Source organism: Phaethon lepturus, unplaced genomic scaffold (genome assembly GCF_000687285.1).
Source record: "Phaethon lepturus isolate BGI_N335 unplaced genomic scaffold, ASM68728v1 scaffold20346, whole genome shotgun sequence".
Classification (NCBI taxonomy): domain Eukaryota; kingdom Metazoa; phylum Chordata; class Aves; order Phaethontiformes; family Phaethontidae; genus Phaethon; species Phaethon lepturus.
This window is the reverse complement of record NW_010548514.1, coordinates 629-26,792: the sequence shown is the minus strand read 5'-3', so window position 1 is coordinate 26,792 and position 26,164 is coordinate 629. Positions and strand designations below refer to the sequence as shown.

Sequence of the window (26,164 nt, the reverse complement as noted above, 5' to 3'; positions counted from 1 at the left end):
GGGACCTGGCTTTGCGTTACAATTCCCGTATCATTTGCGGTATAATTTTAAACTACGTGTGAAAACCAATGCATTAACTTGCTGTAAGCACCATCAGTCAGTGCAACCACAGACACCTTCTGCTGTTAACCTTGGCCCCAGCCCGTGAGGCTCAGCAGGTTTCCGAGGTGCAGGAGGCACTTTAATTCCCCCGGGCTCCACTTGCGTCAGCATCGAAGGGGAAAGGCGCAGCGTGCACGGGGCTGCTTGGGACGCGCTTCCCACGATAAAATGAAGTATCAATCATATGCAAAAAAAATTGTAATTACCTTTCACAACCAAGCTGCCCGTGCTGCTTGCTGTCCCGAAGTGGTTTGTGGCCACGCAGGTGTAACTTCCCGCGTCGGATTTGGTGACGTTGACAATCCGGAGGCTCCCATCGTCCAAAACAGTGATTCTGGAAAGACAGCAGACACAAATGTTATATATTTTTTATGTTAACATAAAACTCTTTCGAGTCTGCATTAATTATTGATGGTTTGAACAACAGACAGTCTGCTGCCCGTTACAGAGGTAGTTTAACTGACAGAAATCTCTCAGGATGCAATTCATAAATACTGAATGCATCATTTACATGAGTTTTCTGTGTCTTTACTTGAGGGCAACTTTAATTTACACACCAGCAGCTTGTGTAGGTTTTACGTGCGTCTGTACTTCGATATTCAGCACTCACCATGACAACCCTTGCAACACGCGGTACGCAGGCTACATCCAAAACTCTCCGCGCTCGCTGCTTAACAACGTAAGAGCTTCTGCCGAACAGATGCAATGGAGCAGGTGTTTCACTGCTGCTTTTTTTCAAGGCAGCCGATGGCTTTTCAGCGAGGCTGCGACGCTGCCAAGCTTCCCCGCTGCGCTCTCCACCTCTCTGCCTGCAGTAGAACTCAGCCCGCGGCGCTTATCTGCAGTTGCACTTGCAGGTTAAAAAAAGAAAATCTCCTATTTCATTCCTCACGCCTCCTCGCATACCTACTCCCCCTCAAAACAGCGCAGTTATCCGCAGCGGCGCGTGTCTCGGGGCGGGAGGCGGGCGAGGATGGGACGTTAGTTCCCGCGGTGATCCCCGGCCCCTTGCTCTCACCGTCAGCTCTGCCTCCTGCTCCGTTTGCTTCTGCTCCAAGTCAGTGAAAACAGAAAACCTGACCCTGCCCAGTAAATCCCACTGAAACGTGAATGTCTTTGTGGAGGCAAAATCTAAGGAGACTCCAGAAAAACCTTTCCTCAGCCTAATATCACCTCTTCTAGCAAAATACTCGGTTGTCTGCTCAGTATCGTGCCTTGCAGCACAATCTGCTTTTTCCCCTTCAGCCACTTTCAGACCTGCGTTGAAAATCGTGTATTAATTCCCACCTTTTCCCGCTCAATTATTTCCCAATTTAACTAATTCGAAAGAAAATGAGGAAGCCTTCCTGCATCCTTAATGCCAATCAAGCTCTGCGCAACCGGATTGGGAAATTAGGAGAGAAATTTAGCAAACAATCCTGCACCACTGCAGAAGAGCTCAGGTGGCACTTCCCACCCGAGAAGGCTTTAAGAAACGGACTGCAGGAATCGGCACGAGCCTTTTCTTGCCGCCACGGGACAGCACTGAGGCGGCGGAATAAAGTCCCAGCGCGAGACGAGGCGTGAACGCAAGCGCAAAGGACATCTGCCCACGTCAGCCGCGGGGCTGAACACGGTCTCCAGTGAGACTCAGGAGACACCATCTCACCGAAGGGAGCCGGTGCGGCTGCCTTGTGTCACGCCAAGCTCTCTTGGTGGGCACACACGGGCTACTCAGGCCACAGGCATAGGTCTGCTTTGAAAAGTGGGACAGATGCAGTGTCTTTGCAAGGACGGTATCGAGCGAGGAGGAGGAAGACGGTGCAAGATGCTCTGACTGCGGCCACCAAATCTCCGTCCTGGCTAGCCTCTCCCTGCCCTGCTCTTGCAGCAGCACAACAACACGCAGGCCAGCTGGCAGAGACCAGGGACAGAGGTTATATTTCACACATCAGTAGCAGTGATATTAATAGAAGTTTCTCAACCGGCTTATAGGTCTCCAAATTGTTGCAGTCAGTAACATTCACCACTGTAATTTATTTTTGCAGGAGTCCAGTACCATATATTTGCTTCTGTAGCAGTTGCTCCAGCTCAATAATTGGAAGACAGTAGCATATAGCTACTTGTCTCTTCATTTCACTGCTGCGCTGGCACCAATCAATGCACGTATTACATTAAACGTCCACTGGAGCACAGGACTTGCCACACTGGCCTCCAGTGCAGGAGCCTGGGCAGCGGCAGCACCAGCAGCTCCCCAGGAATTATTTACTGCTGTTATCAATTTCAGCTCTTTGGAAACAACAGTGCCTTTCTGAAAGCTGAAGGTGCCCTTAGCACGTGTTAAAATACAAATCAATATAAATGACAGAACAAGCTCAGCAATATGCTCCAGCTCAAGGACCACCCGGCTCCGGCACTGCCCCGCCAGGCTCTGCACTCACTCCCTCAGCATTTTTGCCATCCCAAGAAATCCAGAAGAAAGTGATGTTTTAGACTATTTCTGTACAGTTGTGAATGTATTTTTATTAATTTATGTTTTATTTTTAGCTAGATGGTTGAAACCTATTTACTGGATAATCTCTTCCATAGATCATTTTAGTTGTACCTGCTGATGAAGCCATCTTTAACTTCAAATTCTAATGCCTTTTCTGTCTCTGTCTTTCTCAGGCTACTGGTTTCCTTCTAAGTCATCTTTATTCCCAGTGTAAAATTAGTATGTAGTTAATGTGGACTGGATCGCTGTAGAGACAACCTTTGGGTGAGGACAGTGGATCCAGGCACGTCTCAGGGAACTAGGCTGTCTTTATTTCCTTCCATTTCTAAGCTGAAGGCCACGGCCGGCTGGCTTTACAATTTGAGCACACGGGCGTGCTTGAGCTCTGGGAACACACTGCCAAGAGTTCAGGTGGGGCTTGCGCAGAGTTCTCCAGACCCGTTCCCCAGGGAGTCTCCAGGCATGTTTAATTCTCATCTGGTAACCAAGTAATTCCCTGCACACTCCCGTAAATGACCAACATTACAACTGACAAATAATTGTGCAAGTTAACTGATTTTTTTTTTAAATAAACCAGTCCATTAAAACCTTACTGTGACTCATTGATTAGGAGGCCTTAGAGTTATGTGGCTCTTTTTGCTGAAGGTGCTTTTCTACACTGAATGTTTTGTCCTCTAATTTGAATCCAATGTGTTAGAAGTTAAGTAATTATTTTAACAGTTTGAAATTTGTTACAGTTAGTTGAGAAAGTAGGAAGGACTTTCACTGATTTTGCTAATTCACAAATTTTCTTTGCAGACATACCTGCATTAAACGAGAGGGGAGGCTCATTTCAGGCCACTGAGGGTTCTCAAACTGCTAATTAGCTTGAAAGCAAACATCCCTTCATCAACCACTTTCAGCAGCTTGGTTGAAAAGTTCTTTCAAGATACAAAGTTCAAATTAAATGAAGCACTGTTCAGTACGCTGTCTTCCTCTTCTGAAATACACCCCCCGAGTGTTTTCTAATCAGATGCCAAGGAAGACATAAAAATAACCCACATTTCCAATAAACATGTGTATTACTTCAGAACAGAAAGCTGGTTGCTGAGTATCCACCTCTTTAAGCCACTACAAACTCAAAAAATGACCTATTGACTTGCTATTGAATGTTTTGGGTTCCCTGATACTACTAACTGCAGTGGTGGTAACAAGAACTAAAAATGTAAATCTCTTCTTATATAGGTTAATGCAACTGCTCTACTGATAACCTGGCTCATGGTCACTGCTAAGATCAGAGAAAAATCAAAGAAGATAAAAATATCCATTTGAAAAAAAAGATGCTACAAGAGTTTAGCATCCTTATATAAAGAAAGGTCATCTATTTTAAACGTAGCGTTTGTAAGAGAGAATCTGTTGGTCTGTGTTGTCAACTGGAGATTTCAGGTCCACAGAGAGCAGAGACACATCTGAAATTAGGAGATAAAAGGATTGTTTGTTTCCTAAACCGAAGCTTTGGGTTCTACCCCAGGAAGAGCTGACCTTGTCAGTGTTTTGATGAAAACTCTTCTGGGGACAAAGGACCTTTAAAAATGCTGAAAACATTCCTCCCTAGCCTTCCTTGCCCATTTTTTTTTGCCTCTGCAGCAGCAAATGTAAAAAGTTGCAAGCTGAACACTTTGCATTGCCCTGAAGAAGCCTCTTCCAGAACCGACAGGCACACGGTTTCTGTCGCAGCTTCTTGTCGACACTGCATGCCCGACGACCGCGCACGCCCTTGGCCAGCTCTGCAGGAACGACGTGTCTCAAGGCACTTGCCCGTTTGGTTGGTGCGAACCTTGAAAAGTACGCGAAGGAGGAAGATGCGTCTTTATGGATGAAAAATATCTAAGGGTGTGCGACAGCTGCTCAGAGCTCCGTTGCCACTCAGAGACACCCACGCTACCCAGGAAGGACCCACCTTGGCACCACGGCCACATCGGCACGGCCGGCTGCCCGGGTCAATAGAGCAGTACTACCTCGCCCAGCACCTCCAGCCGCAGCTGGGGATGGATGGAAGAGGTCAGGCAGACCTGGAGCAGCGTGAGGAAAAACAGCAGTGCTAATCATTTTGGTCTGATCTATTAGTGCCTACTTTTCAGCTCACGGTACGTTCTGCCACATCTGTTAAGTCGCCCATCAGCAGGTTACGTTACCTCCAACCCCGAATCGAGCACAACAGATCTCACGCGTGTAGCTCACCACAGCATTCCCTGCTGCTGGGCAGGATTCCCAGGAGCAGATAAATGTTCCTCAGTCAGAAACATATGCGTTTAGAGATAGAATACATCCTGTTGAGATCAGGAAGAGTTTTAGCACTGACTTTGTGAAAATGAGATCAAGCCCTTATTTGGAATATAAACGATGACCGAAAACTGCAGAACTCCCAGAGCACATCATAAAACTGAGTATCAGTAATTACCTCCAGCCCCGCTCCGAGGAAATCTGACCTTTAGGTGTCTGACTGCACCGCTCGTATCTACCAGAACATGCTCACGACCTGCCGCTAAGGTTTGACCTCATGCTTTGACAGAATGTTTGCTTAAAAATCCCAGGCTTGTAGTATCTATTGTAACATCTTGCTCTGTTGTTTAATTAAAAGAAAATCTATGCAGGTCCAGGAACCAAATACATGAGCACTGCAGAGCCAGGGGTTGTTCACCCTCACCCACACCTTGCAGTTGCCGGGTGAAAGCCTTCGCAGGGATAAGCTGCAGGTCCATGCACTAACCTTTTCATTGCGAATTATTTTCCGACTCACAAAGTACACACATCACCGACAGAAGATCTGCACCAGACAGACGATACCGCAAGTATCCCTCAATATATCCTTCTCCGCTTGCCCTCTATTTTTCTGTTCAGCAGATGGAAACACGTGGAATACAAGCGGACTGCGAACGCAGTGCGTACGGGAGGCTGCGTGTGCGAGGGCAGCGGTTATCTTCCCGAGGGATGCGGCACGCCGGCGGGCAGCGCAGCCACTGGGCTGCAGCTTAGAGCACCAATGTTTCTTTGGAGCAAAGTGCTCATAATTATAAAGTGACTTTTTTTTTTCCCCCTCCCAAATGGTTTCATTAGCGCTGCTGCAGTGAAATAAGGTGCGATGTTTCTTATCTGGTAATTTTAGCATTTTAATTTACGAAATACAAACATAACTACACTTGCTTTCACTGTTGATTAAACACATGCATCCGAAATATTTCATGCTTAGCCAAGTGAATATTTTAATTTTCTTTTTCCCCAGGAAACAATGCTTAGGATGTCCAATCCTTTTTCTATTACAGGGAGAAAAGATGTCTTAGAGCAAGCATTTAAATGAATGTCAGCTGGAAGAAACACACACTGAGTGCAATTTGAGATAAAACTACCATTGATCCCTTCATGTACAGCCTTTGTGGCAGCGGTTGACGTGGCTACTGAAAAGAGACTGTGGTGACAGAGTTCTTCTGAGAGATAATCCGTCTTCTGAGAGAGGATTTAGGTTAAATGCACCTGTGAAAAACAGTGTATTTCAGCCGACATGATGAATGGCCTATTGTCCATCCTCAGAGCCTTGCTTGGGCTGGGGGCGTTGGAAGCAGAGGAAGAAAGCAAAAGCACGGGACAGACCAGGCTGCAATTTCAGCGGTGTATTAGCTCAGCCTTTTCCCATAGTTCACAGGCAGGAATATCTAGAGCAATTTTTAGCCTAACAGCAACTTCGCTTCATGCCACAACTCTACGGCAAATGTAAATGATTCCAGGCAATTGCATTATTTATGAAATTATTTCTATCACATGTCTTTGTAGCAGTTTATTACCTTTTTAATAATGCTTCCCACGCAATGAGGCAGAGACTGGGATTATTAAAATGATCTCATAAAAGCAGTATTGGCCATTAGGCTATTTCAGGAAAAGACAGCGAAATTTAGAAATACTCACAGGTTTGGCTGAGAGGGAGGATTTACTGCTCAGAGCACAGCCCTCCCCGAAATCAGGGACACTGCTCGCAAGTACCTGCTCGTCAGCTGAAGAATGGGCTGGTTTGCAGTATGGTCCACAGCTAATAATTTCTGTGGCCCTGGGGTGCTGTCTTTGCGTGCGACTACAGCGGTTACGTTGCATAAATAAATAACAGTAAGGTCAGAGTTTTCTACTTCGTAACATTAATCCCCATTAAAGTATATGCCAAGGTCAAAGCCAACTTCCCGCGGCCTCATTCGGCACCCTCAGCGCTCCCCAGGGTGCAGGGAGGAGAGGGTGAGGGGAGAGCCCCCGTCCTAACCCCCACCCAGCACCTCGTCACGCCATCTGGGACCTCCTACCCTATGGCAATACTGGCAATAGATGCTCACATTCCCCCATGAGCAGACCGGGCTTTCCAGGGGCTTCGCCCACGTCCTGGTACGCCAGAGGTTTCTGAAAACAGGCGTGAAACGGGTGGTGTCCACCCGTGGTGGCCACCAGCGTGGGACATCAACGCATCCTGAGGGCTGCGGTCAGGACAGCGACGTGAGGACAGGACAAGCTGGGTCTGTGCCTCACGGCCATTAGGACAAGCGCAAGTGAGACACAGGGCGACGCTGCCCGTCGGGTCGGCATTACAGCGGCGTCCACGTGACCACCCATCTAACTCACAACTGACGCCGACAGTCGTACCGTACAGGCAGACTTCTTCGCATACACAACTTCTTGTCCGGGGCCTGTTAGTCTTGATTTCGATACCCACCGGCAGCTGCCTCGGTACCTACTTGTCTATAACTACCTGTCTTTTCATGGTTCACAGAAAAGCCTGAGCTAATTTAGAGCCTCAGTCAAAGCCCATTTAATTTAGTGCATGTCTCTCTCTTGGTGAAAGCAAGCATTAGATAAGGCCTTCCTCCTCCATGACAACTGGCAGGTCTCTTAACTGCAAACTCCCTATAATTAATTCTCAGGTAAGAACTATATTTGCTCAAAATAAACCGAGGTAAAATCCTGTTCCACCGATTTCAGTAGAACACTTCCCACAAGCTTTGCTGGAGATACATTTTAAATGGAGCTAAAGAGCCTGAGGATGAAGTGGCTGAACTGAGCTTGTGTGTGGCACAACTACGCGGGGCTGCTGGGGTGTCTGCTGTGGGAGCGCTTCTTGGTCTGTAAAATATATGTATTTTGTCCAAGGAAAAACACCAGCTGCAGAAGGCACTGAGGAACACCACCTCTGCACCATTTTTACTAGTACATCGCAGTCACGAAGGACACCAGGAGGTTTACTGCTAAGTTACGGCAACAGCGAACTGGCTAGACACCTACGGTGCACAGAATTTGGGTTCATGTGGCATTTTCTGTCCTCTGCAAAAGCACAAAGAATTAAAATGAACCTTTTTGAAGGTCTTCCTAGGTAATAGCTGCTCTTACCTTGCTGCATCAAAAAATACAGAGTACTACACTTGTTTTTCCTTAGTGAATTCTCGATATTGATCTCCGAGAAAATATGAAGAACACTTCTTCCAGGGATGTGAACTGTTGTGTGTAAATGCGTTTTCATTTCAGGCTTTTCATATACAGGCTTGCTAAGTATGAAGAATTAAAGATGAGGAGAATATGAGTTGCAATTCTTTCAGATTATCATAAAAAACTGTAAACATTATTCTAAGGAGAGAGGAAAAAAATTGGACATATTTTGCTCAGATAAATATTTTTGAGAAAATAGTAGGGCCCCCTTTGGCAACATCAAACAACATAACTCCACTGAATTCAATATCAGCTTAAACTAGCCGTGGATCTGGCATCCTAAGTTCTCCCACAATTTTCTTTTTCCACAAACTGGTTATCTGCAATGATGGAGCAGTCCAAATAAATAACACTGCATCCAGCCTATATTAATATCTATAAACACAAAAGCTGTGCTTTGTCATCATCCTCCCTTTTGTCCGTGAATTCTTAAGACAAGTCTGGAAGTGACAAAACCTCATCCCGAAGGCGTGGGGCGGCGGGAGGGAAAGAAGGGAGCGTTTACAGCTATTGGAGACTTCATGTAAATTGTTTAAAGATGCCTAGAGTCATAATTCAAATATAAAAATATCCCTAGGTTATCTAAGAAGAACAGTTCTCTACAAAATATCTTTCTTAAGGGATGCTGATAACGGGGGGAAACAAATGAAAACCAAACACAAACACTGCTAGGGACCCTGGAGGAAACAGGCTGTGGCGAATTTCAAATAACAGAAACCTTTTGCCTTCTCTCCCTTTCCGCTGTTTTTTCACTGCACACAAAATTAAAATAAATCCAGTAAGAAAGACCATGTCATGAAAGTAAATATTTGAGGAAGCAGATTTGAGTAAAGCAAAGGAAAGCTCATTTTTACAGCTGTAATTCCTTAGACATGAGGCAATGACAATTTGAGCTCTATGGGAAGATTTTGCAAGTCTAGAAAGGTCCGATGGTGCAAAGAGACAATTTCCCATTGACTTTGGTGGGAAATGAAGACCATCCCCCATGGGAAACTGCCCTTTTGACACAGCTCTTCAACGTCGCAGTTTATTTCTACGGACTAAGTTGGCCGTTTGCCATAAACCGTCAAAGCCCCAACGGCACCGTGACGGATGGGGCTGCTCCGCACCCGCACCGGCAGCCCCAGGACTTCTCCCTTGGCGTGGCTCTTGCTGGTGGAGGGGCAAAGCACACTTGCAAACCACCCCCCGAAAGGCTAAAACATCCCTTGACGCACGATTACCCACCCGGAGGCAGCGGCTCCCCACAAAGCACGCTCTCGCGCTCGCAAGCGAGGTGGATCTCGCGCAGAAAGCAGCAGGTGCTGGGAAGCCACGACTGCATTCGGTCTGCCTAATGTTCGGGGAAATCCCTGCCGTGCTCATTCTTCCAGGGCAGTGACTATAGTTAGAGGTATGCAGATTAAGTGACTTCTCCCAGTCTATGAAGGGGGACGGTGGAAATCCGAGGGATCAAATTTGGAAGCGCAGCCTCCAGCCACCCTCGCCAACACCTCCTTCCCCGAGGAGGACAAGCCATCACCCTCTACCTACAGGAAACACTTTGGAGGTTTGGAGAAATCAGAATTAATGTGAACTCCACGAAGCTCATAAAAATTATTCTCTTATGAGAAAAAAAAAACCCCGCATGCAAGATTTTCTGTGCATCAGCTGCTGACACAAACCATTTCTGGAAGCATTCGCGAGATTAGAGCAGAAGCAGTAAATGCATTCTCAGCTTATTTGTTCCAGCTGATACCACTCGAACAGAAGCCCAAAGGCATAGTCTTTCAAAGATAACACATATTCTCCTCTGGTTCCAACAAAAAATGCCCACAGTACAAAGATAAATTACTCACTCCACTTGTAATTGACATTAATATGGATTTGCAAGATCCAAAGACACATTTATATCACTTAAAAATGATGTTTGAATAATCATCAAAAATATCACCAAGTCTGGTAGGTTGTCTAAAAAGTTCATTAGGAATCCTTTTTCCCCGGCAGACATGTAATTATTTCCTTGGATTTTAAACATGTGTTTCTTAAAGTGTGGCCCTAACTGTAAAATCATTACCTTCTTGCTCTTAATCATGAAAATATCCAAGAGAAGAAATATTTGATAATAATTTTTTCCTTCAAAATGCTACAGGTTTACTAAAATCATTATTACTATTTTCTTCAGCTAGAGGACAAGTATGAACCACACCTCAATTTCAAATTGCATTTAGGAGACTAATTACAGGCATTTATTTGTGAAAGCGCTGGCTGCAGCGTGTGCTCACAACGGAGAGAAACCTGCCCCGCTGCTGGGAGCCAGATCCTGCCGCCTCCGACACAACAGTGCCGCGGGCAGGAACTCGCTCTTTCCTGGAGCGTCTTTACAGAGAGGGAGAAGTAATTTGTAGCCATATGCACGGTACCTAGAGATGAATTTAATAATCATAAAGATGAATCACCTCAAGCAGGAAAAGCAGCAGCTCTTTAACCAGCACTGAGTGACGCTGCTTCTCTTAAGGATGTGCCAACATGGGACATGTCCTACTGTGCTCTGGAGGTCTGAGATGGAGCTCCCTGGATGCTTCATCCTCTATTTCATCCTGCCTCTGCAAGTAGGGTTCTACTTTTAAAATTAATGCACAAGCCCCAAGGTAAAAGCCCGTTGACTTCTCTAGACACCTTGGGTCACAGCAGCGCCGCGAGTTTGGCCAAAGCACGGCCGGGCTGCGGTCGCGAGCTCATTCCAGCAGCAGCAGTGGTAGCAACGATGTCCTACACGTGTATCGCTGAATACTACAATGACACCACGCTGAAAGTAAACTGCTGGGAGAACAGGAACAGATTGCTGATGTTACAGGAGACTGTGTCAGGGTGTGAGAGAGAGCGAGAGAGTCTAATTCCTGCAACACGAGCTGAAGCTTGGCATAGGTTGGGATTCCATTCATCAGCATCTCAAGCACGCTCGACAACAGTGTGTGGCTGGTTATAGGAAATAACTTCCTAGCTTTACAGGAGCAGATAAAGGAACTTGCAAATTTTAAGGATTACAAAATAAACCGGCACTGAACCTGGGTTCTAGATAACTCTCTAACCCTTCTCAGATAAGCTTTTGCTAGAAGCAGTTGTTCAAAAACAGCAGGAAAAGACAATGCAAGAATGAACCGGAGTCGCCGACTTACTATCAATGATGCAGGAAGGTTCGCTCATCAGAAAGCTGCTGAAGTGAAACAAATAGACAGCTAAGCTTTGTGGAGATACCATTTATGGGGCTATGCATACAAGCATACAATAAATACCTCAAACTACAAAAGCAACAGGATTATTTGTCAGACACACACAAAGGAAAGAGAACAGGTCCATGTAACTATCCTTAAGAAGAAGGGAGAAGGCAGTGACCTATTCCTAAAGGGAGCTGTGCCAAAACCGAGTGGTTTTCACCAATGGATTTCAGACCACACAAATCAGTGGTTTTTGGTGTTAGTACACACTAAACTACAAGTGTTTAGTGTTGAGCTGACAGACCCACAGCCACGATGAGCTTTTGTTTTTAAAACACACTGTGATCCTCCAGAACAACACGGAGCTAAAACCAGCTTCTGCTGGGAAAGAAACTGTCCGTGAACACGAGGCCATCAAGCCTAGAACCTTGGCTTTCCAAGACCTCTGACCACTGAATCAAGTGGTTCCCTGGTTCATTTTAGTTCCCCTTTTGCAGAAAATTGGTTAAAGTAAGTTGACGTGCCAGTTATTTCAGATGTTCCAATGAAGTAGAGCCATCTTCTGCCATTGCCTTTGAAAACTAAGATGAATGCTGCATTGTCGATTCAAACTTCAAAAAGCTATTTGCAGGGTGTCATTTTTCATTTTGCCGAGGCAGGATGTAATGAAAACCCGACAAGTTATTGATGATTTGGTTACCTGTCTGCCTTAAAGAAATTGCACAGGTGCTTTATTTAAAAAAGGAGGACAGTCAACACAATTAATGCAAAACAATGACAGGAAGCATCCTTTGAGGTTTTATTTTCTGCTGAAGTGTCACTAGACTGCATGTCCAAAAGCCACTGCTGGCAATTCATCTCGCAAGTAATCAGTATAAAAATATTACCACGGTTTGTACCCTGGCACCAGACTGGGAAAGATGTGCTGTTTGTCCTATTGCCATTTTCTTTCTGGCTGTTTAAAGTTAATTAACAGCTAATTAGAAAGTTTGAGGCAACAAATAAAAAATTGGAATTTATGTAACTTTTTAAGCTCAAAACACTCTGAAAGAATAAGAAAAAACCTTTCTTTTCTTATCTGATTTCACAATTTTTCCTCCTCAAAATGACATAGCATCAAAGCGAGTATGTTAAAATTCCTGTTACCAAAACAACACCTAACGGAGCGGTCTGTAAATCAACAACCCTTCTGAAGAGGTCCTTAGGCTGTGAACTCTCGAGAAAACCACGGCTAACCTCTTCCAGAGAGAAAAATCCTTCTGAACAGTTTTTAAGCGCAGAAGACAACAAAAAAATTAGGTGAGAACTTTCTGCTTTCCCTCGGCCACAGTGAAGCCAGCTCCTGGGAGGAGAGACCGGTGCTCCGGGCTCTGCCCCGTGACTCCCACGGGCGCGTGCTGAGGACAGGACGGAGCGGCTCGGCTTCCCCTGGGGCAGGCAGCGGCTGCGCCGGGCGGTGGTCTTCTTCACCAACAAATTAACATCCACTGCCCTTATTAATAAGCCTGGAGGCACAGCGGTGCGTTAACATATCCAAGAGGCTTTTCAGCTACAGCTCCCCAGTGTCCGACAGCCCCGAGCGTGGGGCTCCTGATCCTCCCGGCTGCCCCGAGCAGCAGCCCGCACCTCCTTCTGACGAGGCTGGGATTTCGGGGCGGCTCTGTCTGGGGTTTTGTTTGCGGATGGGTACAAAGCCCCGAGTCCTCATCAGACTCTCACTGCGTCTTCCTGGTCTTGCAAATCTTCTTCTTCTTTCCAGAAGTTTACCAGGGCACCAGGACTTTTAAAACTGAACTTATCCTTCTAGATCGTCTCTGACTCCAGGCTATGGTGGAGAGCAGCAGGGAAGTACCCAGAAAAATCTGGACCTAAATTACTTAAATCCTGAAACACATAAGCCGCTTTTAAAAACTAATCGTGAGTACTTTCTGGAAGCGCGGTTGTCTCTCCTGGACGTGATTTGACATGGTCCAAGTTAGCTGGGCACTCTCTACGCTTCCAAATGCCGCTTTGACTGAGCTCAATGGGTAAAACCCACTCTGTGCTGCATTTCTGCACTTTTACTGGTTTTCAGCTTAAAAAGAATAAAACCTCCTGCTTTAAGCAGTATGGCTTTGTCTGTGCGAGAGTGTGCTCATATATCATGAAGCTTGTCAAGACTCCAAGATAATGGGACCAACTGGGAGAATTTCCATGAAGATAGCGAGCGTGCCTAGAGTATCTAGGTCAGATCCTGCTCTAACGAAGAGCAATATGAGGGTCCCTTTTTACAGAAACTTGTTTAATTAAGATAACAGATGTTGCTATTATACAAGTCCTAGTGAGTGTCTGTTTAATTGGACACTTTCATATTCTGTGCTACCAGCACAGAACATCATTTAGTTTTTATGAATTTCCTTCCTTACAATTAAACTGTACAAACAATGCATGCACTGTATATTCACAGAAAAGAAACAGCTCTAATGATGTAAGGGCTTTACATGAACAAGAACGGAAGAGCAATTTGTTTGGGGGCTTAAAAGTACAAATATATTTCTGTCCCGGACCGAGTACACGTCTGGTGGCAGGGTAAATGTGACTTCCAATAGCTTTAGGAGAACATTAGCAATGAAGACCATGGTGTACATATTTTAAACATTCATTATTTCAAAGGAATATGCATTAGATTTTGATGCGTGCAAGCTCTTACCAAGTACATGAGAGAGCTGACAAGAGACCAGGGAGGCACTGGCAACTGAGTGATTGCATGGGAAAGTGATAAATGCCTGAATTTCTCCTTGAATTTCAAAACTCTAGCTCAGGTTCTGGATTCAGCCTGGTGCTCAGGCTGTCCATGCCAAGCCTGCTTGCAGGCCACGGGCTGGTATCTCGGGAAGCCACCACACACTAAACACGGCTACGCACGGTGCACGGCTGGCCCTGGAGGGCACTGCCAGCCCCCTCCCCTTCTCGCAGCGATGCCCCAAAGCACCCCAAAGCAGGGCTCTCCAACATGGGGCAGCCGCTAGAGCCAGCACTAGCCCAGACCTAAAGGCTTCACCCCGCTGCTGTACAACAGCCTGTCCCCGTGCTCTGGCCGATCAACGCATTGGCGGGTGGCTGATAACAAACCACAAGGCTGGCAGAAATATAGTATTCCCCTAAATAAAAGCTCCCTTGGTTTTCCTGCACACAGTCTATGCTTGGGCTGCAAGGGGAATGAGTGCGGCAGGAAGCCATGGTAGACAACCCGAAACATGACATCTCCCTCATCTGCTCTTGAACCATACAAACGGTTCTGGGAAATGACAATGTGTCTCTCTGACAGACTGATCTCTAAAATGAAACACTCTGCCAGAAATAAATACATGTAATAATTTACACGCAATAATGGTAATACAAGTAATTCCTGTAAGTCAAAGCCAAGCACCTGAGAAAAGAGGAAGGGCTTGCAAGGAAAGTGATGTAAATCTTGCATTACAAACCAGCACCTAAAAACCCCCTTCCAACACTTTTTCTTCCAGCAAAGTTATTCCATGCCAACAGCAAAACATATCCCTTGACTAATTCCGTGAGAAATTTTCTTAAGATCCTCTAACAAAATGGCCTTTGGTGGTAAGCTGTTAAGAGACAGTTCAATCTGTGCAGCCGAGTGACAAAACGCTCCAGTTTGTCGACGCAGATCACAGCACCAGTCCCAGCTCTAACGTTAAACCCCAGTGCTCCCACGGCCGAGCCCTCGGACGCTGTGGTGACAGCACCTGCAGATTTGTTGGGCTGCCACGTTGTTTTGTCATGGGCTATGGAAAACCATATGAAAATTAAGGGAGAGTTAATTGTTTTAAAACAAACTGTTTTAAATTAACTGCTGAATTAACCGGTTTAAATTATTTCAAAAATGCTTTCTGATCTATAGTTCAAAGGGAATTACAGTTCTATTGCAGGATGTTCCTCCAACAGTTTGGAGCGTGGGAGCAGCTGTGACAGAGGCTTATTTTAATTTCAGCTGGCAGCGCTCTGCGTAGCTCCAGGATTTGTCTCTAATCATGCACAGCCTGATTCTCCCTCCCTGCACCCAGGAAATCTGAACGAACGAGCCGGCGACTACAGGGACTTCTGATTTCCACCACTGTGAGAACGAACCACTCGCACTTGCAACTGAGCGCAGTTCTCCGTGGGAGTCGTGCCGCAACTATGAAGAAATTGAAATGCTTCTGTGATAAGATCACCTGAAAATAAGGGTTTTAAAGCACTAGTCTCAGTAACAAATTTATTTAACTTTGTGGCATGACATGTAATTGAATTATTATGAGAGGATTAACAAAATCCTGCAAGCACAATCTGACTGCCGTGACCTCCGCTCCTACTCCTGCCGATGAATAATATATATGATGCAAAGTCAGGAAATAATTGTCACAAAGGGGAAATATTGCGGACTGGATGATGCTTGGCTTTAGGAGTTCAGGAGTTTAAAGGAAAGACTCTCCATTAAGGACTTGCTTTCATTCACTTCAGTGAATTTCATTCACTTTTTTTCTATACAGGGGCCATCAATTAATGGAAGTTTTTCCAGACTTGTGCGTAACTATGGATTTCTGTTTTCTATTAGTAAATCACATGTAAAATTACCCTCTACCTCTCTAGCTCCCACTGATAGCTAGGAACGACTGATTTGGTTTCTGAGACAGCTTTGGCGCAAAGTATATGTGCGGTTTGAATCATCTGTCCTTCACGTGGTACAGTAATTGCAGAAGACCACGCCTCTGTATAGAGCCTGTATGATGCCTACACCTTGTGCGTACAACGCCATAGATGCTATGCATTTCCCGTTCAAAAACTTGACGTTGACTATGTTATTTCATAAAATCAGGGGAGTGAAGACATAAGATTATACCACTGAGATTCACATAAAAACCGCAGGTTCTGGCTTCTACAGCGTGCGCACTCCTCACTCGAGGAGTTTTTGCTTTCCTTTGAATGGCAGCCCTCCTCTGGCAGCTGGGCAGTAACACTCTCCATCTCGATCTCACAGGCTTAAGTCCAGCATCACTTCCAGTCACACTGATGTAGCTGGGACAAGAGAAGCGATGCCTATGTAATGGCATCCCAGCTGCCCAAAATCTCTGTTCTCCTACCGTTAAGTCAGAATAAAAGTCTCAGAGGTTAAACTTATCTGGAAATATGAATATAAGAGAATCAAATGGTAAGTGAAAAACATCCTGAACTCGACTCAAATCTTGCCATCTGATGAACGATCTGACATGTTGCAAAGACGCGTCGCAGTTTTGCAATGCCCAGAAGACACCACTGCCACCTCGCGCTCCCAGTGCTCGCTGGCTGCTGCAGTGACTCCCTGCCAGCCGCAGATCTCGACAACTGGCTGAAACTTCCAGGTTACACGCGTAACTGAACGGATAAAACAACTTCTGCCCGAGGAATGTGCCGGGGCAAGCGGGTCCTAAACACTACCTGTATAGTGCTATCTCTCTGACGGAGCCTGCACAGCCTGATGGTGACCATGCCCATCTAGAAGGTATCCCCCGCTCCTGAGCGAGGGTTTCCCAGAGGGTAGGCGTATTTTAGTCACATCTCCTGTCCCGCTGGCGTGGAAGGTGGGAGATACTGTGGCAGGCAGCGGACTCACCTGCCCTTACTCTACCAGTGGCCCTGTGAGGTTGATTCGTACAGAGCGGCATTAACGGACCGAGGGCCCTTCCCACAGAGCGTAGCAGCCGTTTCGCCCTGAAATGCGAAGGGAAGATCAAGGATGGGAAATGGTCTCTGGACCTTTACCCATATAGAAATAGCCTTTGTTTCCAAGCAGCATTTGCAACAGATCTATATCTGCACTATAGCTGTTTCTATATAAAATTTACCTTCTGGAGTCAGACCACTAACGTTATTTTGACTCAGTTAGGCCTCCAAGGCAGGATTTTCATTATTATGGATATGAACTGCCTTTAATGACTGCAATAATGTAATTGTACCCCAGGGCAGAATTTCTAATAACACAATTGCGCAGTCCTCAGCCACCGGTAAGAGATACCTTCAGGGCAGGTTAGTCATTAGGGGGTGCAGCACACACCACCTCAGCCTCCAGAGAAGAATATGAAACCTAAAACTATAAAGCTCTTTTTTTCCATGGTAGTCTCTGCCCTCTGGGCAAACACTGAACAACACATTTCGTTTTGCCTCCTGGACAGCAGTAGCCTCCAGAGCAAGAGTCCTGGCAGCAGAATCTGATGCACACTATTTCCGTCTCCAGCAAGCAGTCCCTAACACTACACTCCATCTGAAAAGTCACACAAGCCCCAGGAAACGTGCCTGAGCAATTGCCATGGTAGCCATCAGGCTGCACATCAGAATTCAAATCAAGGACTGACACATTAACGTTGCTTTTAACTCCACCCGGAACTGCAAGGACCATTTATATTGATTAACGTTCACATGATGAAGTCCAGTTTGAAGAATTATCCAGATGTTCAGGTGCCTCTCTGAAACTTGAAACATCAGATTAACCAGAGGTTTCATTTAATTTTCTTCTCCCACGCCTGTCTCAAGGTTCTGTTTTCTGCCCTAGATGAAGAGATTTCAGCAACAGTCTTTCTTGGCATCTTTCTTCCAATATTTCAACAGACTTTTTTCAACAGCCAAGAAAGTTCTGGTTTGAAGCCCACACATAAGCATGGGTGTAGGGAGGTGCTAGGACGGGACTCCAGTCAATGCTGCTGTCCCCCGGGATGGCAGGGAGGAGATAACGTTTCAGCAACTGAAGAAACCAGAAATACAGCAACGTTAAGCAGAGGACCGGGCACTTGCCCTCTCCTACCCCTGTGAAGTCAGAGACAGTGCTGACGGACAACGCCATGATCATGTGAGACAATAAAATTTCCTAACTGCGCATTTCACACAGTCTCCAGGTACAGGCTGCAAGGATGGCGCGGTTAGTGAAGGCGACGGCGAGGATTCAACACCCTCGTCCCCACAGGAGACACAACCAACTGCGTACAAGAACTAAACAGGTCCCACTGCCAAGTCAACGGCGTGGTGTTCATTAAGACATTTTGCCGGATAGCCCCTGCTGGATGATCTGGCTGGCGGGAGGACCCCTGGGCTGAAGTAGCAGAAAATTTCACACCTGCTTGGGCACATTTCACGTCTGGTTTCCCCTCCAGGACTTGGTGCCCAAGTGGGAGGCTCCCGGTCCTGGCGCGGTGCGCTCAGCAGCCAGCCTGCCACTGCCACGAGCACCAACACCGCAGCCTGGCTGTGGCTGGCAGTGGAGCTCCGCACTGAGCGGCTCAGAGGACTGTGTTGTACCCACAACCCGTCCTCCCAGCCCCTGCCTAAAGTCTGCCCGGGCACGGGGACGGTGACCAGCAGTCAGCAAGGTATATACCATTGCGCAAGTTTTGATGACTCTACCTGCCCCTTGCCTATATGCCTCGGGAGAAGGTCAGGAGAACGCTGTGGGTACAGCCTTACACTCCTTACACAGAACTGTGCACCCTTCAGGGGTGCTCTGGTGTGGATTCCCTCACGCCTGCCATGGTGTGGCTTTAGGTGACGGTTTCACTGAAGGGAAATAATGGTGCCTCCTTTTCCTAGTTGCCTGTTTTCACGAAGCTTCGGAGAAATCTCCTATTTTCGAGGTGTATCTCTTCCTCTCTTAACCTTGGTGGAAACCAGCTTGAAACATCTACAGACAGTTCAAATAACCAGTTCAAAAGCTATCTGGCAGTAAACACGCAGGCAACCCGACCTGCTGCCCAGCCTTAGGCTACCAGTGCACGAGCCACGTTGTCTTGGGAAATCAGGATCCAGGGGTTTCTGCTTCATTACAGCACCCAACTTTTAGATAAGTTTGCAAATGAGAGAGCAGTGCTACAAAAAAAATAAATCACTTGTCAGCATTGCACAGCAGCGACCAAGAGAGAAACATGGTTGCTCACTTTCCTTCCTTTCCTGAGCCCTTCCTCAAATAAACAAATGCTTCTTCTCTCACTCCTAGATTAAAATGAGGAGAAGTAACTGTGCCATGCTTAGGAGAACAGCGTCAGAGAAAACAGCACATTTCAGCTACGGACTGTGCCAGCAAGGACGAGGAGATGGATGGGCGCTCATGGGGCTGACGCTCCAAAACTTCCAGTATTTAATACTTCCGAACCTCTGCACAATCTTCACCAGAAGAACAAGTTATTTCAGTTTTAAAAATCAATATACCTTCATCTATTATAACTTGACCTCGCACAGCTTTGTACCCTGGCTGCTAGAGGAAGCGCTGCGTAATTGAACACCTAACTCTTTTATCCCAAGAGAAGTCGGCGACTTCTCTTAGACAATAGCTTTGTACAGACCAAGTAACAGCAGGTAAATACGTCAGAAATAGGTTTTTTATTATTTTTCTCATCAGGCTCTAAATGAACTATAGCTTTCCACATACTTGTGTACATCACCATAGTATGTATTTTCATGTCCATTACAGGCAGGCAGATTGGATGGAACAAGACTAGACTTTCCAAGCTAGAAGAACAGCTCTAACAGGTTTAAGCTTTTAAAAATAACAATTTCCTGTGATTTCTGGCTTTTTGACCTTTACTAATGGGACAGGATTTTTCCCATCAATCAGAGTGGCACATCACATGTTGGAGGACTGTCAAAGACAGCTCTCCGGGTCCCGCCCTCAGGTGCTGCGCAAGCAGGACAGGTAACACAACCACACCTCTGCAGAGTCAACAACAAATCACTGCAAACGCATGCAAATTTGAAAGACAGGTTCCTACTTACTGCTAATGCTCTCCTCTTGAATTAAAAAAAAAAACCCCAAAAACATGACTTGGCCAGTCTGAAAAAGCCGTCTCCAAGTCATACGTTAGGACTGCCAAATTAATTACTGACCCCAAATAATCCCTGTTTGCGGGACATTGAGTAATGTAGCAGAGCAGTGTGTAATTTGCAGTGGAGGGTTTTTATCTCCTGGGGAATTTTTTGAAAAACAATGGCTATTTAGAGCAACGCAGAAGCAAAATATTTGCTTTTTAGAATGTATCTTTATTGGCTTCTTGGCAGCAATGCTTTAATAGTACACAGAGTCTGGGATGAACACAATGGGAACAGAAATCTCACCCCCAGCTCCTTGAGACTGAACGCTAGCTGTTTTCACATTTATTTGCAAGTCAATTTTGGGAAGCTATTAATGACGAATTTAGCTTTCATTGCTGAAAGCCCCTGGGTCGGAGCAAGCTAATGCAAGAAATGGTTACTTTAAGACGTTACCTCTCATTTTCTCGTAGGATGTCTTTTCCTTTCTTCCAAGAATAAGTAGGTCTGGGGGAAGCTTTCGGCTTACACTCAATGATTACTTCACCACCCACTTTAACAAGAGTTAACTTTTTCAAGAGTGTTTTGGAGAAGTCTGGACCGACGGCTGAAAGAAAAAAAAAAACAAAAACCAACAACAAACCAGATCAGAATTCCCTCTGGAAAAACCAAAGTCAGGCTCTTTTGAACTTTATAATATTACAGGGCTGTTTCTCACCTGTAATTCCTAAATGATCTGACTTTATGAACTATGTGCACGTATGGATGGGGCAATGAGACACCTGAATGCTTCTGCTCTTTGCTTGTTTAGAAATGCATGGTCAGGCGCAAACCTCAGAAACCAGCAACTCGGCAGGCAGCGGCAACCCGGTGTCAGGCACATCTCATCGGGGCAGCACCCCGAAGAACGATGCCTGCGTGACCTGTATAATGTATTTCCTTTTTTGTGTCATAACAGCGTGATCATCATTCTGTCGAACGTTGCTACGTGCAGAGCCACAGCATACAGGAAAATTGGCACAAACACAGATCCCATATAATTAATCAGAAATGTTAGTATTTCCAGAAAAGTTGACATTTTATGCTTCACATTCACAACTGTTGCAGAAACTGGGTCTTTTATTTTAATGCTACAAAGGTGGGAGACCTTGACACAGCCAGGTCCTGAACCAAGCAAAACGAGGCAAGACTTAAGTAGGCACCAGCGTACAAGGTATTCTCGAATCATGCTTTTTTAGTCCCTCCAGGGCACATTCTTCTATTTTGTGAAAAACGGTCAGATATTCATAGCAGCAGCCACCAAAGCCCTGCAGACGGTCTGCAGCCTGGCTGTAAGGCACGCCAGGGAGGGAGGAGGAGATTGTTTGGTTTCTGATTCAGGCCTCAAAGGATTTTTAAAGATTTGATGGGACCCGATGACGAGCAGAGCTTTGAGACGGCTGCCTCTAGACTGACTCTGGTAACGAACCCCCTGAAGGTGCCCAGAAGATTTTATTTATATCAAGTGGGACAATTAATTTTTTTAATACAGAAAGCTCAAAGCAAATAGGCGAGGCAGCTTAAGGGGTTTATGAACAACTCTTGCCCTGCCGCTACATCTTTGCTTTCTGACAGATCAGTGGCAGCAAACTCTGCCCAGTCCCCTCTAATTCTCTCCACCCTTTTGCCAGCTGTGTGCCTGCACCCTGTGCCCCCGCCCCATCCCCGTATCCCCCAAGCTTGCAGCACTTTCCTTGACTTACTTTCTTGCTGCACTCTGGGAGGTGAGAGTTTAGATCACCACGATTGCGTCTGCTTGATGCTCCGTGAAATGATCTAAAGCTCACCTGAAGCAGCTGGGAGACAAAGACCTGCCGTATGATACAGAAAGCAAATTCACTTTTCTTAGGGCATCTGGTCTGCAGCTCAATTCTTACAGATATTGTTCCTGTTGCAAAGGAGTTGAATAAAACATAATCCTACGCTGACAATGGGATGGGCTTTACGATCAAATAGATCTTGTCTTCCACGTTCATGAATCAGAGTTCACTAATCTCTGAGCTGTCTTGTCTTCTATGTCTAATCATAGACGGCTGACTTCATTTTAGCACAGAGGAAAACACGTATGCTATTAAAGACTAAACAGAGCCATCTGAAAACCAACACTGGCTATGTAAAACGCTTCAAAATTAAAGGACGACTTCCCACCAATGCAATCAGAACCAGATGGATTATTATTTGTATCGTATTATCATAATTAATACTGTATCATTTCTGGAAATAATTTTTCAAATGATTCTCCAAAATTTATGGGTAAAATAGATTTCTGAATAATCATGTTATTTCCATCTCTGTAATGAACAGTTTAGACTGGTTTTTTTGCAAGTCATTTGCTATTTCTGTCTTGGTCTTGCGTGAGGTAGAGGAGTTTCATGATATGGATTTTACTCTATGATGTTCAAAATGTTGTCAACTGACATTCAGAAACTCTGGGCTCAGCTCTCAGCAATACCACAGCTTCCCTGTGCCACTTCAGGGGTAATGCATTTAATTTCTTCACACCTTGTTTGTAAAATCAGGATCTTAATTACTTTTTTTTCACGCTAAGGCCACTCTTTATTTATTTATTTATTTGTTTGTTTATTTATTTATTAAAACCATTTAGCTTGAAAACTCTATACATTTGCACAATGCCCAGCACAACAGGATCCCTGTTTTAGCTGAATAGTCCAGGCAATATAATTGGCAACAATAATAGAGAAGAATCACTCTGAGAAAAGCTCTGTCTGTAATTTTCCATTTCTCTTTTTCACTTAATTTTGCTGTAAGTCTCACTTGCTATTAGTGGTGTTTAATCATTTCAAGTGCTTAACTTCAGGACTTGTTAAAATAACCATTTTTATACTCAGAAAGATCTGTTTAAAAGCTAACATTTCTCAGCGACAGCTCAGAATGTTGATGTCCTTTGAAAAGCCTGGTGAAAAGAAACACATGCTGTTTTTCTTTAAAAATACAGAATCACAGAATCTTTGGGTTGGAAGGGACCTTTTAAGGCCATCTAGTCCAACCCCCGTGCAATGAGCAGGGACATCTTTAACTAGAGCAGGTTGAGCACACATTGCCGGCTCATGTCCAGCTTTTCACCCACCAGGACCCCCAAGACCTTCTCGGCAGGGCTGCTCTCAATCCCTTCATCCCCAGCCTGTGCTGATACCAGGGGTTGCCCTGACTCAGGTGCAGGACCCTGCACTTGGCCTTGTTGAACCTCATGAGGTTCACATGGGCCCATTCCTTGAGCTTGTCCAGGCCCCTCTGGATGGCATCCTGTCCCTCAGGCGTGTCAACCGAATCCCTCAGCTTGGTGTCATCTGCAAACTTGCTGAGGGTGCACGCGATCCCACTATGTCATTGATGAAGATATTAAAGAGTACTGGTCCCAATATGGACCCCTGAGGGATGCTTCTCATCACTGATCTCCATCTAGACATTGAGCCGTTGACCACTACCCTCCGGATGCAATCATCCAACCAATTCCTCATCCACCCAACAGTCCACTCATCAAATCCACCTCTTTCCAATCTAGAGAGAAGAACGTTGTGGGGGACTGTGTCAAATGCCTTACAGAAGCCCAGACAGATGACATCGGTAGCTCTTCCCTTGTCCACTGATGTGGTCACTCCATCATAGAAGGCCCCTAGGTTGGTCAGGCAGGATTTGCCCGTGGTGAAGCCATGCTGGCTGTCTCTAACCATCTCCCTGTCCCCTCCACGTGCCTTAGCATAGCTTCTAAATATGCCAAATTAAATTACAGATCCATAGAAATTCATCTGCAGCACACCATTCTGGCACTTCTCATGTGAGATACAGAAGCAAGATTGAATAACCCAAATGAGAAGTCAGCCAAATACAAGTTATCTGGCAGGTTTTTAAGAGCAGGCTCTCCAAGGTCTTTGGTTTTTGTGCAGACGTGAGGTCAGCACCTGGGTGCTGCAGGGCTGCCAGGCATGAGGAGGCACCCATCACCAAGGGCTAAGCAGATCCATCTTCCAAGACCTGCCTTCCTCCCAAAGACTCATTTTTGCCAGGATTTTGAAGAGAGAGGAAAAGTATCAGTGGGTTTATTTCAATTTCTTTCATGCAGTAACACATCCAATAAATCTTAGCACTGTGAAGTCTAATTTATTGAGCATTATTGTATTTTTCTTGAACAGCAACAATGACAATCTTTCAAATGAATTTTTTTTCTATGCGGGCATTTATCGCTGCTGATAAAAAAATGACCATTTTGATATCGATATTCAACGACACTGAAAAGGCCATAATCAGAGAAGACCTCATGCTTTGCTCTTCAGGATAAAGCAGCGAATGATGCTATTGAACACTCGCTTTGAAAACAACTAAAGCACTATTCTGTAATCACGAATTCTATTTAACCCTTCGAAACTACGTATCTGTGCTGGCGTCTCCGTTCCCAGGCCTGCTGCTTGTACAACAGCAACGTTTGTGAATGAGGTACAGACTCCAGCACGGCTGAGGCTGGCAGGGACCCCTGGAGATGCTCCCGTCCCACCCCTGCTCAAGCAGGTTGCCCGGGGCCGTGTCTGGTTGGGTGTTGAGTATCTCCAAGGACAGAGACGCCAAAATCTTTTTGGACAGCCTGGTCTAGCGTTCGACCACCTTCATGGTAAAAAGGTTTTTCTTGCATTTAAGTGGCATTTCCTGTGTTTCAGTTTCCTGGCACTGGGCCTGGCTCTGCAATCTTTGCTCCCTCCCGTCAGGCGTTTCACCACCTGCATTCACAGGAGTCTTTCCTGATGTTAACTGGGACAAGTAGAGTAGGTGTACACAAAACAGGTGGGGCACAAATTGTTTTTCTTGGGGAGGGTTTGGGACAGGAGTGTTACGATTGTCATTAAAACGGTGAAAGGTCTGTTCAGACAGGTGGTTTTTCAACATTTCCTCAAGAGTGTCGGTCTCTGCAGCCCACAAGCAGGCCGTTACTGTCCGGTATGCTCCGAACTGGGGCAATACTCGGGGTTTCTCCATAAAACCTTTCTAACCAGCAAGAGCTGAGTGAGCTTACCAGCTCTCCATGCTCAGTCGCCTGGATGAATATGAAAAGATGGGATGATATAAAAAACTCTGTTCTTTGTCTATCCACTTTCTCAAGTTTTCATTAAAAACTTTACTTAAAACATTGAACATTAAAAACCTCACTTAAAAACAAGTTATCAAAGATCCTCAGCAACTCTTCTGCTTCAGATGGTGAAACGTGGCAAAACCAGCTTGGGTGAAGGCTTTGCTTGTTTTGGAAGGTTTGCAGCGTTCAGGAAAGTACACTTACCTATGACACTCAGTTCTGCACTGGCAAAAATAATGCCATATCTGTTTTCCGCTACACACTGATACATGCCAGCATCTGACAGGCTGATGTTCGTTATCGTGAGCGAGCCCTGCTCTAGCTGAACTCTGCCCTGTAGGAAACAGTGAAACAAGAAAGAAAGTAAACAAGGAGATTCCTCCTTGGAACATAAACCCAACAGTTGTTGTGCCATATTTCATACCCAGGTGCACAAAAAAAAAATAGCAGAATAGGAAGAATTTGCATGCTCCAATCTATTTGTCTGCCAGCTACATTTATGTCGGGTTAGATACTAAACAGTAAAACCAATACAGAAGTTGGTAAATGCAATTTAAATTGGAGGATTTTCCCTTGACTCCTCTTTGATGTAATACCCAAACCATTTAGGTTAATAACCATTTCAAGTAGATAAACTTGATTCCAAAAATGCACTTTTGTTCCATGGTGGCATACCACGGAACAAAGTGCCATATTCTTTAAAACCATATTCCTTAAAACAACGGTATTATGTGTATATATTGCAATGAAGGTTAGCGAGATGGGTTGCCATTTTAGCTAGCACAGAGAGAAATATTTAAAATCCTCTGCAGTTTACTGAAAACAATATAGATGTTAATAATTTAATGATCCTTTACTTCTTATCAGCCACTAACATGATTTAAGTACAAGACCATCTGCTAGTGACCAGCGTGAAGCAAGTAAAATTAGCGTGTGGAACAAAAAACCAGGGTATCATTTGTCAGCCTAAGGATATGGAGC

At 45.3% G+C, this 26,164-nt stretch overlaps 1 protein-coding gene across 1 annotated transcript in view; it reads right to left on the bottom strand.

The window, feature by feature from the left end:
- LOC104623044 (contactin-4-like) overlaps nt 1-25,517 on the bottom strand; it is a gene marked incomplete at both ends in the record, with an annotated part of 63,865 nt that extends 38,348 nt beyond the window's left edge. The window contains 3 exons of the mRNA XM_010289997.1: nt 309-436; nt 20,521-20,671; nt 25,388-25,517. Of these exons, the coding sequence (XP_010288299.1) occupies nt 309-436; nt 20,521-20,671; nt 25,388-25,517 (409 nt within the window). The remainder of the gene's footprint in view (nt 1-308; nt 437-20,520; nt 20,672-25,387) is intronic.
- Between the last annotated feature and the right edge of the window lie 647 nt (nt 25,518-26,164).